Raw genomic sequence first — 15735 nt, 5'->3', positions numbered from 1 at the left:
AGCTAGTTTATCAGCTCCAAGGCTTCTTGAATCTAGAAAATAGGAGTCACAGCAGAACGTGGTGTGCTCTGTAGGGACGATTCAAGTTGGGAGCCAACTGAGGCTTTTTCTCGGCCCTAAAATGGGGTTCTTCGCCCTTCCTCTGTTCTAGCTCAGGTGTTAGGGTGATGGCTCCCGGAGCCCTTGCCTCATGGATGTAAATTAGATAACAAAAGAGGCTCTTTTCCCTGATGAAGTTACAGGGTTTATTTCTCCTGGGTAGCAAGGAAAAGAGGGAGCAAGAGTAAAAGAGACAGAGGTCAGGGGGCACAGATCTTTTCTAGGATCTGAAAAGAGGGTCTGGGAGAAATTGGATCCCAGCCAGCCCTGTATGGCGAGAAGGGGAGAGGGACCAAGCTACAGGGCATAGCAGGGGTCACGGAATGTACCATTTACAATGCATCTAGGAAATGCAACAGTCTTTCCTACCTGCTGGATCAGAGGCACATTAGAAGAGCAGTATGGACCTGAGGGGCAGATGCACATACCTTCACACACCTCGCAGTGGGACTGTGGTTAGAGCTGGAGGTTTGATACTCTTCCTAACAATTTGAGCCGTTAAAACAAAGCCAGAGGCAACAGACCAAGTGAAAATACAATGCCAGGTTGCGGAAAGAGAATGTTACCTATCTGAACACCTACATAAATTCCCCATCATTCCCTTTGTTTAGGAGACCAAGCCAATGTCCGTGTAAATGAAAACAAGTGTGAATATTGATTTTTCTTGAATCAAGATTCAGCTTTATGTCCAAGTCAAAGGCCAATAAACCAGAAAGGCTCCGCTGAGCACAGTGCAGAACTAACATGGAAGACAGTAATTTGACCTCTTATGTAAGCAGTGTTTGCTGGGGTCTTCATGCTGGAGAACAGGAATCAATAACACACACTCAATATGAATGCAAAGAGCAGAGTCTTTATTTTTAACAAAGAGATGATTTTTATACGTTTTCAGTGGTTACTTAGAGTTTGTTACAAAGAGTACAAAAGACGTATTGTCTTGGGGTGACTGTATGATGCCTATATCCCCAAATCGTCTGTTCTGTTGGTGTTGAATATTAAATTCTTCAACTTTAAGACTGGTTCCAGGAGTGAAAGGGCAGAGGGGGGAAGAAGAAGTGCAGAGTTTGTTATCAGAGACTGCACTGGCTCCCCCGCATTCCTGCTCTCAGACTGTGTTGTCTGCGGTGGACAGCGAGAGAGAGCTCTCCTTTGCTCTTGGTTAGTTTTTTGGCTAGCTGAGGCAGAGAAGCCCCCTGGATTGTTTTTTTGTTGGGTTTTTTTTTTTTTTTTCTATTTTTTTTCCTGTTTTCCTGGAACTGTTTGAACCTGCTTTGGACTGAAAACCCAGAAGAGCACCGGGAGCTCACACCTGTGGCCCACTGGGCCTGGCCTGGGCCGCAGCATTCCCCAGCACAGGAGGGACTGAGAGCAGACTGAGTGAGCTGGGCAGCCCACGGAAAGAACTCTTCTAAATCTGCCATCTCCTCGGAACCGTGAGAGGTTTTGCTGTTTGATATTGTTCATTGTTGCGCTGGGAAGTGTGTTGCCTGTTGAATAAACAGTTCTTTTTTTCCATTTCTCTCCAATTTTTTTTCCTTTTCCTTTTTCCTGAGGGACCTCATTCAGAGGTTTCCTCCCAAATTTGCCCTAAACCAGGACAAATACTTTTGTCGCCCAAACGCGGGGCTCGAGAAAGTGGAAAAAAAAAACTGTTCTGATTGCATTTTGATTATATTTACTCTGTATTGGGGTAAAGCAGCCAGTAACCATGTTGTTTGAAGTCATAATGTCTGCTGTGTCTGTCGGGGTAGAGGCCTTTATGGGTCTCGGGTCCCTAGGCTTTTTTGAGGTTTTAATACCTTTCTGGTCTCTAGGCTTATTTTCTTATCCAGAGATAGCTCCAGTAGTGTCCCTAACGTGCAGTTTTTTCAGTAGAGGAGCACGAATTAGAATAGCTATTGTGCTGGGCTCAGTGATAATGATTTATAGAAAGTTCATAAAGCTACTGGAGTTTGTTCTAGGTATCTATGGTTTATGGTTTCTTTGTCCTACCCTGCATCCCAGTTCTAATAGCATGTTTTGGGGGTTCATTAGTAATTGCACCCAGTTTGTTAGAGGAGGAGCAGGGGATGAGGCTTTTCAGCCTTTGCTTTCTTTTTTCTCCCTTGAATCTGTTAAGTCAATTTTTGAGGATGTTCAGTTTCCCCTGAATGTCAAGGAAACTGCAGTCCTGGTATTTAATCTAGTAAGCTTTCTCTACATAGTCTGCAGCCTCTCTAGAGTGAGGGCTGAGGTGTCCAGAGGAGCTGATGGGACCCCTGACCCAGGAGTACGCCCAGGTGTGGAAAATTCTGAGTGGTGTGGGGAATGGGAGAGAATGGGCAGAACCCTGAAGAAATTTTCTGATCCCCCAGCCTGGGAATTTTCACATGAACAAATTCAGAACCCAGACGAGGTGGGGAAATACCTGGAAGAGAAGTGTCATGATGATTCTAATGAGAAAAGGATCATTGCAATAAGCTGGGCCCTAGCATATGCTTATCGCACACTGCTAGATACTGTAGGGCAGCAGAGAGAGGCAGGGGGGCATGGAGATAAACCAGCCAATACCCCAGTCACTCCGGTTGTAGCTAAACCAGATAGTAAACCTAAGCCACTGGCAGTTGCTGCAGGAAGAAAACACACCAGCAAAACTGATCGGCCAGTGGACAATGATGATGAGGGGGAAGGACCCTCAAGGCAGGCTTCTGATACAAAATCAGAAGTCAGGACAACTGGCACAGGATCAGAAGCCAATATTGAGTCCCTATCTCTGAAAGACCTTCGTGGCCTGAGAAAGGATTACACCCGACGACCTGATGAATCTATAATTAGTTGGCTGGTCCGTCTCTGGGATGCTGCAGGCGAGGCTACAATTCTGGACGGCACTGAAGCCAGGCATTTGGGATCTGTGTCACATGATCCAGCTATTGACCAAGGAATGATGAGGGGGGCTAATCCTCAGAGTCTCTGGGCACGGGTCCTGGAAAGTGTGGCACAAAGATACCTGTGTGCAGACGATCTCTATATGGAGACCATAGAACAAGGGATTCAATGCTTGGGAGAAATGGCAGTGGCAGAGATTGTCTTTTCAGATGACCTAACAACTAGGAATCCAGACTTGGTACCATGTACACCTGTGATGTGGCAAAAAATTGTACGACTTGGGCCACAAGAATACTCTTCTGCTTTAGCAATAATGAAGGGGGATGACAGGGAGGAGACCGTGCTTGATATGGCGAAGAAGCTCTGAGCATATGCAGATGCTGTGCATGGCCCAACACATGCCAGAATTGCAGCTGTGGAAACACGTCTGCAGAAATTAGAAGATAGGATGGAGGAGAATCATAAGAGACTCAGGGAGGAGATTAAAGAGGACATTCTCCAAATCTCGGCTATACGGATCAAAGGTTCTGGCCCCAAACATAAACGCTCCCCAGATGGGGAGAGAAGACCCTTCTCACGAGCTGAATTGTGGTCTTTCCTGAGTGATTCTGGAGAAAACATGAAGAAGTGGGATGGAAAATCTACTACTGCTCTGGTAAAACGGGTGCTTGAATTGCAGGACAGCGAGATGCAGAGAGGGAGTTCCACTAAAAGGGAAGCAGCTCCAGTTGCCCGTAGCCAAACTGCCAAGTACGATGATGATGATGATGATGATATGTCCCATCCCCTTGAAGGAACCTCCAAGACATATGCTCAAGGAAAGAAGAATAACCAGGCTTAGAAGGGCCCTGCCTCTAGCCAGGTAGAGGCTAGGGAAAACCGTGTTTTTTGGACTGTGTGGATTCGTTGGCCTGGCACATCTGAACCACAAAAATATAAGGCCTTGGTTGACTGGTTCGCAGTGCACACTAATCCCATCCAGACATGTGGGGACAGAATCTGTTTCTATTGCTGGTATAACAGGGGGATCACAGGATTTTACTTTGGTGGAAGCAGAGGTGAGCTTGACTTAAAATGAATGGAAGAAACACCCTGTTGTAACTGGCCCAGGGGCCCCACGCATTTTGGGCATAGACTTCCTCCAAAATGGGTATTTTAAAGATCCAAAGGGACTCAGGTGGGCTTTTGGAATAGCTGCTGTAGAGGCAGAGGGCATTAAACGATTGAACACCTTGCCAGGACTATCAGAAAACCCATCTGCAGTAGGACTCCTGAAGGTGAAGGAGCAACAAGTGCCAATTGCCACCTCAACAGTGCACCGCCGGAAGTACCGGACGAATCGAGATGCTGTGGTCCCCATCCACAAAATGATCCGTGAGCTGGAGAGCCAAGGGGTGGTCAGCAAAACCCACTCACCCTTCAACAGCCCCATCTGGCCTGTGCGTAAATCTGAAGGAGAATAGAGATTGACCATAGACTATCGTGCATTAAATGAGGTGAATCCACCGCTGAGCGCTGCTGTGCCAGACATGCTGGAACTCCAGTACGAGCTGGAGTCCAAGGCAGCAAAGTGGTACGCCACCATTGACATCGCCAATGCATTTTTCTCCATTCCTCTGGCAGCAGAGTGCAGGCCTCAGTTTGCTTTCACCTGGAGGCGTGTGCAATACACGTGGAACCGACTGCCCCAGGGGTGGAAGCACAGCCCCACCATTTGCCATGGGCTGATCCAGGCTGCATTAGAAAAGGGTGATGCTCCAGAACATCTGCAGTACATGGATGATATCATCTTGTGGGGGAACACAGCAGCAGAAGTATTTGAGAAAGGAAAGAAAATCATCCAGATTCTCCTGAAAGCTGGTTTTGCCATCAAGAAAAGCAAAGTCAAAGGACCTGCCCGAGAGATCCAGTTCCTGGGAGTGAAGTGGCAAGATGGATGGCACCAGATTCCCACTGAGATCATCAATAAGATCACTGCAATGTCTTCACCAACCAGCAAGAAGGAAACACAAGCTTTCCTAGGTGCCATAGGTTTTTGGAGAATGCACATTCCTGAGTACAGCCAGATTGTGAGCCCCCTTTACCTCGTTACCCGCAAGAAGAACGATTTCCACTGGGGCCCTGAGCAGCAGCAAGCCTTTGCCCAGATCAAGCAGGAGATCGCTCATGCAGTAGCCCTTGGCCCAGTCAGGACGGGACCAGAGGTGAAGAACGTTCTCTACTCTGCAGCTGGGAACCATGGTCTGTCCTGGAGCCTGTGGCAGAAGGTGCCTGGTGAGACACAAGGCCAACCACTGGGATTCTGGAGTCGAAGCTACAGAGGGTCCGAGGCCAACTACACTCCAACAGAGAAGGAGATCTTGGCCACCTATGAAGGGGTCCAAGCAGCCTCAGAGGTGGTTGGCACAGAAACACAACTCCTTCTGGCACCCCGACTGCCAGTGCTGGGGTGGATGTTCAAAGCAAAGTTTCCTCCTACCCACCATGTCACTGACGCCACATGGAGTAAATGGATTGCCCTCATCACACAACGCGCCTGTATTGGAAACCCGAATCGCCCTGGGATTTTGGAGATAATTACCAACTGGCCGGAAGGTGAAAACTTCGGTCTTGCCGACGAAGAGGAACAGGAACAAGTGACCCTGGCCAAAGAAGCCCCACCGTATAACCAACTGCCAGCAGATGAAACATGCTATGCTCTTTTCACTGATGGTTCCTGCCGCATCGTGGGGATGAACCAGAAGTGGAAAGCATCCGTATGGAGCCCCACACGACAGGTCGCACAAGCTACCGAAGGAGAAGGTGGATCAAGTCAACTTGCTAAACTCAAAGCTGTTCAGCTGGCCCTGGACATTGCTGAAAGAGAGAAGTGGCCAAAGCTCTACCTTTACACTGATTCAGGGATGGTAGCCAATGCTCTGTGGGGTTGGCTGGAAAGGTGGAAAAAGGCTAACTGGCAACGTAGGGGAAAACCAATTTGGGCTGCTGACGAGTGGAAAGACATTGCCACTCGGGTAGAAAGGCTACCTGTGAAAGTCCGCCATGTAGATGCCCATGTCCCCAAAAGTAGAGCTAATGAGGAGCATCAATACAACAAACAGGTAGATCAGGCTGCACAGATAGAGGTGTCAAAGATAGACCTAGACTGGCAGCACAAGGGAGAGTTGTTCCTGGCTCGATGGGCCCATGATGCCTCAGGCCACCAGGGTAGAGATGCTACCTATAAGTGGGCACGAGACCGAGGGGTGGATCTAACCATGGACAGTATTTCTCAAGTTATCCATGACTGTGAGACGTGTGCTGCCATCAAGCAGGCCAAGCGGGTGAAGCCCCTCTGGTATGGGGGGCGATGGGCCAAATTTAAGTATGGAGAGGCCTGGCAGATTGACTACATCACACTGCCCCAGACACGCCAAGGTAAGCGCTATGTACTGACCATGGTGGAAGCCACCACTAGATGGTTAGAGACCTATCCTGTGCCTCATGCCACTGCTTGGAACACCATCTTGGGCCTTGAGAAACAAGTTTTGTGGAGGCATGGTACCCCTGAGAGAACTGAGTCAGACAATGGGACTCATTTCAAGAATAACCTTATCAACACCTGGGCCAAAGAACATGGTATTGAGTGGGTGTACCATATCCCCTACCATGCACCAGCTGCAGGGAAGGTGGAGAGGTACAATGGACTGTTAAAAAACACTTTGAAAGCATTGGGTGGGGGATCTTTTAAGAATTGGGAGCAGCATTTAGCAAAGGCCACTTGGTTAGTTAACACCCGAGGTTCCACAAATCGAGCAGGCCCTGCCCAGTCTGAGTCCTTGCATAAAGTAGATAAAGGCCCAGTGGTGCATGCCAGGGGTTTGTTAGGGAAGAGAGTTTGGATCAATTCTGCCTCAAATACAGACAAACCCATTCATGGGATTGTTTTTGCTCAAGGACCAGGTTGCACATGGTGGATAATTCAGAAGGATGGGACAACATGATGTGTACCTCAGGGAGATCTAATTGTTGGGTGACAACCATATGTAAATATTACTATTGAATATCACTGTCATTGTCTGTCTATAGTTGTACCTTGCATATATATATGTGTGTATGATAATGATGTATGTGTTTATAGAATTAGTGTGTGTATCAGATATGGTAGTAAGCTGACGATATGGGGAGGAATGTCTTGGGGTGACTGTATGATGCCTATATCCCCAAATCGTCTGTTCTGTTGGTGTTGAATATTAAATTCTTCAACTTTAAGACTGGTTCCAGGAGTGAAAGGGCAGAGGGGGGAAGAAGAAGTGCAGAGTTTGTTATCAGAGACTGCACTGGCTCCCCCGCATTCCTGCTCTCAGACTGTGTTGTCTGCGGTGGACAGCGAGAGAGAGCTCTCCTTTGCTCTTGGTTAGTTTTTTGGCTAGCTGAGGCAGAGAAGCCCCCTGGATTGTTTTTTTGTTGGGTTTTTTTTTTTTTTTTTTCTATTTTTTTTCCTGTTTTCCTGGAACTGTTTGAACCTGCTTTGGACTGAAAACCCAGAAGAGCACCGGGAGCTCACACCTGTGGCCCACTGGGCCTGGCCTGGGCCGCAGCATTCCCCAGCACCAGAGGGACTGAGAGCAGACTGAGTGAGCTGGGCAGCCCACGGAAAGAACTCTTCTAAATCTGCCATCTCCTCGGAACGGTGAGAGGTTTTGCTGTTTGATATTGTTCATTGTTGCGCTGGGAAGTGTGTTGCCTGTTGAATAAACAGTTCTTTTTTTTCCACTTCTCTCCAATTTTTTTTTTCCTTTTCCTTTTTCCCGAGGGACCTCATTCAGAGGTTTCCTCTGAAATTTGCCCTAAACCAGGACACATATATATGTTAATAGTAATTCTATTGGTTCATCTAAGATCTATCTTTCTACAGTCTAGTTATTGCGTAAGATACTCTTTGAAGTGGACATGGTATGTCAACTAAACAGGATCTTGCTTCCCCAGATGTCTTTTCCTTTGTTCTTGCTTATCTCAATGTTAAAATTTATGATTTTGTTTTTCTCCTATAGTCACGCCAAGGACACGGTAACCTTGAACAGGCCTTTAACATAACTAAGGTAGTTTTCTATAGACAGGCTGCAGAGCCAGAGCTCCTACTAGGCCGCCAACATCTCCCCCTTTCTTTTCAAGAACAGCATTGGCCATACGTCGAATTTGAAAGGAAAAACTCTGGATGATGCAAGGTCCCATACATAACACAATTACTACAATTACTACAATAATAATTCCTATCTTAAGGATATCTTTTACCCATGCAGAAATCCTAAAAGACATTAACCCGTCATCAAGGGGGTTGTGATTGACAGTAATCTTCTTAGCGTGATCTTGAAGCCATTCTAGCTGCTTATGGATTGAATCACTATGATCAGACAAGTTAAAACAACACATTCCTTCAAAATCTTCACAGCCTTTACTTTGGGCCAACAAAAGGTAATCAATAGCTGCTCTGTTTTGAAGAATAGCTTGTCGGAGACTACTCATATCTTGAGCCATTTGGGACAGAACTTGTGTAGTGACATTGGCCTGTTTAGATGTCCAGCACGCTAGGTGTTGGATCTCAGTTAGCGCTTGTCTTGTTCCCTCTGGGGGTAGTAATGCTGCAAAAAATCGAGCGGTTCTACTCCATAGTTCCACTTCATCATCGCATTTATCATCTAATTCTGAGACTTGTCATTTTTTCCTTCGATTTTTGGAAATGTTCCAGGCAATCAAATGATTATAAGAGGGTAGCATTAAAGATAACTTGCCAAGGTAACAAGGATCCCCATAAGCATGATGAGGTATTCCTTGCCAGGCTCTATCTCCACAGATTAAATATAGGCCTTGAGGTAGGGAAAGGGGCTTAGAAATATCTAAGTGAATATGACCTGAACACCACCCATAGGGGGATGATCCACAATGTTCACTACTATTGTAAAACTTATGAGGGGTTAGCCAGACTTGTTTTTTAGATTCATTAATGTTCCAACTAGTCTGCCCAAAATACACACATCCGGAGTGATTTGCTTTTCGACTGTCTAGTAAATTTAACTCTTGAGGATCCCATGGCAGGGTTGTATTTAGAGATTTGATTATTTTTGCCAGGCAGTGACTGTTGTTTTTTTCTTCTGAGCAATTGATAGGGGGGGCTATAGTAATTTCTTGTGGTTGTACCGGTGACCCAATGAGGCAAGTTTTAAATGGTTCAGTGGCTGCAATAAGATGTAAACAAAAATTTGTGTTACCAGTTTTATTGGCCCAAGCGATCCAGAAGTTCTCTTGAGGGAGGGTGATTGCGAAAAGCACTGGGTAAGAGTCAAACATAGTGTTAGTAGCTTAATTAGCATCATTATTGCTATGGATTTTGCAGGCAACAGTATATTGGCTAGATATAATAATAGTACACCAAGCAGTCTCAACTAGCTTTGTATAATTTAAAATATACCACGCATGCAATGCTAAATTCCTTTCTTCTATTGGTTCAAATAAACTTATAGCTTCACTAACAGTTAAGTCAGGCAGTTTTAACCACTTTCTAAGTGATTCTAAAGGTCTTACTGATTGGCGTTCCTGACATTCATTACATCCATAAAAGCAAGTATAAATATCACTGGAGTTATACTCCCTTTTACAATTTCCATGTAAGAAAGTTCCTAATTTCCATACTACACAACCGCAACGAGGAAATAATACTTCTTGTATTCTAGACCTAAGATATTTCTGTACTAGTCTATGCAAATCAATCACATCTGGAAAGTCTGGGATATTAGGGTGTGTTCTTATTGGTTCCTTGAGAATAATGATTAGGATCGGGATGAGATCTTGCACTCTATTCGTCCACCGTTGAATTTGGCTCCGTGTCTTCTCCAGTTTCCTCAATCTTTGATATCCAAGGCTTGACCCACTTGGCTGGGATCCAATTAGGTTTAGCACCTGTTAATACACAAGCATAACCCTGTCCCCATGTCAATAATTGGTGGGGACCAGTCCATTGTTGTGATTGGGGTTCCCATACAGATACTTGTATCTTATGAACAGTCAAAGATTCATCCTTGCAAAAATGCAGTGTAATGGGCAACATTTGGGTTTTTAGCTCAGGGCGTTCCATCCACATTTTCCAATTGTGGACATACAATGTTTTTGCTACGATTTCTTGTGGAGAGAGGGTGACATTCCCCTCCCTTTGTAAAGCAGAGAAAAGGCGTTTAAGGTCTTGATGTTTGCGTTCTACAATAGCTTGCCCAGTACTATTGTGAGGTACTCCTGTGACATGGGTAATGTTCCATCTACGTAGGAACTCACGTGAAGTAGAACTAACATAATTAGGACCGTTATCTGTTTTTATTTGTTGTGGGACACCAAGCACTGCAAAAGCTTCTAACCAGTGTCTGCAGGTTGCCTTACTTTTGGCGTTTATCATAGGCGTTGCCCATACTAGTCTGCTACAGGTATCAACAGTGACATGTACATGTTTAAAGCGTCCAAATGATGGCACGATTGTGACATCTGATTGAAACAATGTTCTAGGGTGGAGACCACGAGGGTTCACTCCTTGTAACTGAATTGGGGGTAGTTTTGCACAATCAGGACAACATGCTATGATACCTCATGCCTCTCGTTTTGTTAGATGGAATTCCTTCTGTAGGCTTAATGCTGACTGGTGAAAAAAGGCATGAGAGGCAACGGCAAGGTCAAAATTACTGAGTCCAATGGCTGGTGAACATACGATTTGGTCAATTTTGGCATTTCCTTCTGATAAAAACCCTGGTAGATTGAGATGGCTGAGGATATGTGTTGAGAAAAAGGCATGGTGCCTGATATTAATTACATTTACTAGAAGAATGAGTTCATGATAAATTAAGGAGTTTGAGATTCGACCTATTAATGCGTCCTCAATTCTTTCCAAGATAGAGGCAACATACAAGGAATCGCTAACGAGATTAATTTCTTGAAAGTCAAAGTGTTGAAAAGCTAAGGTTACAGCCTTGAGTTCAAGTAATTGCACTGATCCTTCCGGATGTTGGTAAACTACGACATCCCAGTTGCCATTTTTCCATATTGCATATCCGAACCTTTTGGTCCTTCCACTGGCATCAGTAAAAACAGTGATCGCATTGGGAATTGGCTTAGAGTTTCGCAATGTTTGACCTTTTAGTGGGAGGTTAGTGGAAAACAAGGCATGTGATGGATAATGATTATCAAGTTCTAAGCCAATAGTGGCTTTAGCGAATGTATACGATAGTGATTGCCATTCAGTGCAAAGAGACAAATTATTTATGGGCACATAAAGAGAAGATGCATCAACTCCAAAAACAGTACGCACTCGTTGGCGTGCTTTCAGAATTAAGGATCCTAAATGATCAATACGTCTTGTAACAGAGGAAGTGGGGCTACATGCTAAAAACACCCATTCCAATAAGAAGAAAGTATTGAATTATTCCTGCCCAATTATAGCAATTTGTTCAGCAGGGTAGTTAATGATATAAAGGTTTATTGGTATGGTAGGATCAAACCTAAAAGCAGTTGTACAATGCAACTTTTTAGCAATTATTTGCAGTGCTTGTTTCCCTTCTTGGGTTAATTCCCTTTTATCATTAATGTCCTTTGAACCTTGTAACAATTTTCTTAAAGGATCTAAGTCTTGATTTGAAATAGCTGCCCATGCACGTATGCTTTGAATGTCTCCTAGAAGCTTTTGCACATCATTGACTGTTTCAATATTTGCATGTAAAGTTACCTTTTGAGGCACAAAGCGAGCTTGTGTTATTTTAAAGCCCAAGTAAGACCAAGGGTTGGAGAATTGCACCTTTTTTTCTGCCACTTTCAATCCCCACTTTTCTAATTCTAGCAATAATTCCTTTTGTTTTAAGTGGGGTAATGGAAATTCACTTGCGACTAAAATGTCATCCATATAATGATATGTTAGAAAAATTGGATTATTAAGTCTCCATTGATGTAAGGCTTGGTCTACAAACCATTGACAAATTGTAGGACTATTTTTCATACCTTGAGGGAGTACCACCCACTCATATCTTTTCATAGATGCACTGTGATTAATGGAGGGCACACTAAATGCAAATCGTTTGGTATCTTCAGGGTGCAACGGAATGCTAAAAAAGCAATCTTTGATATCAATAATAAACAGGTGATAGTTTTTTGGTAAACCAGCTGGCAATGGCAAACCTGGTTGCAGAATTCCTAAAGAGTGCATTTGATTATTGACTGCCCTTAAGTCATGTAAAAATCTCCATTTTCCCGACTTTTTTTTGTATAACAAAAACGGGGGTATTCCAGGGACTCATAGAAGGTTGTAAATGACCAAAGGCTAATTGTTCCTGTACTAATGAATGGAGATGCTCTAATTTATCTTTAGTGATGGGCCACTGAGCCACCCATACTGGTTGGCCAGATTTCCATGTTAGTTGTATAGTGGGTCGAGCACCTATCGGCTCAGTGGCCGCCCCTGAAAATGTTGGTTGGTTAAAATGGCATTCCATTGACTAAGCGTGTCTCTACCAAGGATCCAAAGAGGAGTGTCTAGTACATAAGGTTTTACTACAGCCTTGTTTCCCTCTTTATCAGTAATTTCTACAAATTCCTGACTTTGTAAAGTACGGGTGGTTCCAGCAACTCCTAAGATTTGCTCATTTAAGAGTGTAGTGGGCCACTGCTGAGGCCAAGCAATTAGTGGTATTATGGTGACATCTGACCCAGTGTCTAGCATCATTGAATGTTCAAGCATTTCGGAATCATCGATATTATCAGAATACAATTTTACGGTTACTTGCCGGGTCGGTCTATCACTAGTCCTGACTTGAGCAAAGGCAATTAAGGGTCCGGTACTACCAAAACCACCAGATCTTTGTGAATTAGTAGCTGTTGGAACCTGGGGAAGAAAAGGAACAAGTTGAGCAATTACACTACCTTGTGGAATGAACATTGGTGGGGAAAAGACTTTCACTACTATTCTGATAATACCACTATAATCAGCATCAATTACACCAGGTAAAACGAAAATGCTGTCTAAAGTGGCCGACGATCTCCCTAGCAATAATGCGGCCATACAGACACCTAGTGGACGTTTGGTAGTACTATCAATGACGGTAACAGAATCATCAAAAATAGTCACGGAGTCTCTAGTTACCAAATCAACTCCAGCGCTCCTTTTTGTGGCGGGGAGCATGTTGTAGAGACAGCCATGGCTACTGAGGGGTTCTTTTTGTTCGCAGAGCCCCCCTCGTGGCTCATCTCGTTTCCCGCCAACGGTGTCCCATCCTTTTTAAATTTGGATCGGCATTCATTTGCCTTGTGGCCAAACTTTTCACATCGTCGGCAAGTGCCCACAAATGATGTAGATGTGAGGTTCGTATTGTTATTTTGTTGTTGTTTTGCCAAACTTGAAGGACAATGCTTTCTAATATGTCTGGTATGACGGCAATTATAGCATGTGTTGGGAGGGCCTTTGTCCCCGTTCCCTTGTTTGTGTGCTTGAGTGATGGCTGCAGCTAAAGCAGCAGCATGAATTCGAGCTTTGTCCTTTTCAATTTCTAAAGGGGCTCTTGAACATTGTTCAATCATTTGTATTATTGTCATATGAGCTGGTAATGCTGCTAATAATCGCTTGCAGGTGGCATTTGCATTTTGCATAGCTATTTCCTTTACTAAATTATCTTTCGTATCAGGAGGGACATCTGGTGCTACCTCTACTCCTTCTTTAATCCTGTCCACAAAAGACAAAAAGGATTCATCTTCCTTTTGCTGAATATGTAAATAAGGTTGTCGAGGCTTACCTACTTGGGGCAAGTTGTTAAAAGCTTCTAAAGCAGCAGACTTGCTTTGAGCTAAAATGCGAGCCCCTAACATTGCCTGTCTTTGTGGATCGATGAATTGACCATTTCCCATAAGCATATCTAGCGTGGCAAAGCGTAGAGGATCACCTTGCGGCAAATTGACATTATCTAATTGTTTAAGCTCCAATCTATGTTGCCACTTTGCTAAAAATAACATATAACTAGTAGGTCCTAGTATAAGCTCAAACATAGCCTTAAGGTCGGCAGGGACGAGTTCTTGATATTTTAGCAATGCTTCTACTTGCCGCCTTACCAAGCGATTATCAACACCGTAGTCCATTACAGATTTTTGAACCCTTGCTATCATTTGCCAGTCTAAGGGCTGCCAAGCATTATTACCACCAGTTCCTCGCACCACCGGAGCTGAGACAAACTGAAAATCTCCCGTCAACTCAGCATTTGTTACCACTCCTTTCCACCTCTTATTCATGTCAAAAGAAGGGTCTTTGGGGATGGGAGTTAAGTCAGGACCTTTCCCTGAGCCTCCCGAGCCTCCCAAGCCTCCCGAGCCTCCCGAGCCTCCCTCCCCTCCTTTGTTCCACCAACGCTGAAAAGAGTCATTAAAGGTAGTTAACAATCCCATCCCTTCCTTTTCTGTAGAATGAGAAACATTTGTGTTTTCAATTTCAGAAAGCATTATTGGGGGTAAACCTTTAGATGTTAGAAATTGATTTGCAGTAGGCATATCCCACTCCCCCGCCTTAACCAAATTGATAATGTTCTGTCGGCGTTGAGATGTAGAAGTATTCAGTGCAGAAAAAGAATTTTCCTCTAAAGTTTTGAGGCCGGAGAGAATGGCGTTAGGGGCCTTTTTATATGCTTCCCGAATCGTTTAACTTTTGGAACCCTTATCAAGCCGCTTCATTTCACCTAACAGTTCAAGCATGGTTTCGGTCTGCTTTTGCAGTGTGGACTGTAAATCGTCCGTGTCCATTTCTGTTTCTTCGGGAAGAGGCACAGTCGCTGGGTCGAAAGTGGGAGGTGAGGGCAGATGCAACACGGGGTCAGTATTAGTGGGATTAGCGGGCGCTACGCTCATTGTTACTGGGGGTGCCGTAGGTACTGAGGGCGCAGAGGGTGCCGTAGGTGCCGGGGGTGCAAAGGAAGGCACATTATGAACATCGGTAGGGTCCCAGGGTGGTATTAAATCATCATAGGGGCCACGGGCAGCAGGGGCTGACACGTACGCGGGTGGGACAGTAGCAGACTCTGGGGTGAGTTTACCAGCTACGGAAGTGACCATGGTCTATGCTGCGAGTTCCAGCTCAATTTCAGCACCCATTTGTTCAATTAACATGCGCAGCTGCCGGTACGTAGGAGCTAAGGATTTTACCTCCTTATTCCCAGTTTGTATAGCTTCCCACAAATCTGCCCCGACTTCTTGCCAAGTAGTCTCTTTAAAAACATCGGAAGAGTCTTTTAAAAAACCACGACGTTTAGCCCAATACAGTAAATTCACGAGCGAAGACCGATCAACAGTCTCTCCTTTCTTTTGGGCAAGTTTCATTAAGGCATCAACAGTAGCTTTCTCGATAGCTGATACCGTGTTTCCCATCCCGCAAATTTTTTACAGCCGTCTAAGGCTCCGACTCACTGGTCGACAGTGGCCACTCGCGCCTCTCTCGGATGCCCGGTCACAACCGCTGCGGGAAGTCAACGTTCTCCTAGGCAGCACGCACAAAGACCCTCCACATAAAAGTCTGTCTGTTAAGCAGTCTGGCCCCTTCAAATCATCACGTCAGGGTCACCAAGATGCTGGGGTTTTCATGCTGGAGAACAGGAATCAATAACACGCACTCAAGATGAATGCAAAGAGCCGAGACTTTATTTTTAAGAAAGAGATGATTTTTATACGTTTTCAGTGGTTACTTAGAGTTTGTTACAAAGAGTACGATTGGTTACACAAAAGACGTATATA

The 15735-nt window shown here is 44.7% G+C and overlaps 2 protein-coding genes and 1 pseudogene across 2 annotated transcripts; 1 reads left to right on the top strand and 2 right to left on the bottom strand.

The window, feature by feature from the left end:
• The first annotated feature begins 1807 nt into the window (after positions 1 to 1807).
• Positions 1808 to 4459, top strand: LOC148220113 (uncharacterized). Its single transcript, XM_088155787.1, is given in 2 exon segments — positions 1808 to 3591; positions 4420 to 4459. Coding segments are annotated over 2 exon segments (1824 nt in total).
• Positions 4460 to 4703: 244 nt separating this feature from the next.
• LOC148220112 (endogenous retrovirus group 3 member 1 Env polyprotein-like) lies at positions 4704 to 8870 on the bottom strand (annotated as a pseudogene).
• A 4237-nt stretch (positions 8871 to 13107) lies between these two features.
• LOC148220111 (endogenous retrovirus group K member 8 Gag polyprotein-like) lies at positions 13108 to 15060 on the bottom strand. The gene is made up of 2 exons (XM_088155786.1): positions 15042 to 15060; positions 13108 to 14294 (listed from the first exon to the last, which is right to left on the bottom strand). The coding sequence occupies exons 1-2, from the start codon at positions 15058 to 15060 to the stop codon at positions 13108 to 13110; spliced, it is 1206 nt and encodes a 401-aa protein (XP_088011912.1).
• Positions 15061 to 15735: the final 675 nt, after the last annotated feature.

This window comes from Sturnus vulgaris, chromosome W (assembly GCF_052056855.1).
Source record: "Sturnus vulgaris isolate bStuVul1 chromosome W, bStuVul1.hap1, whole genome shotgun sequence".
Classification (NCBI taxonomy): Eukaryota; Metazoa; Chordata; class Aves; order Passeriformes; family Sturnidae; genus Sturnus; species Sturnus vulgaris.
This window is presented reverse-complemented; position numbering and strand designations above follow the sequence as displayed.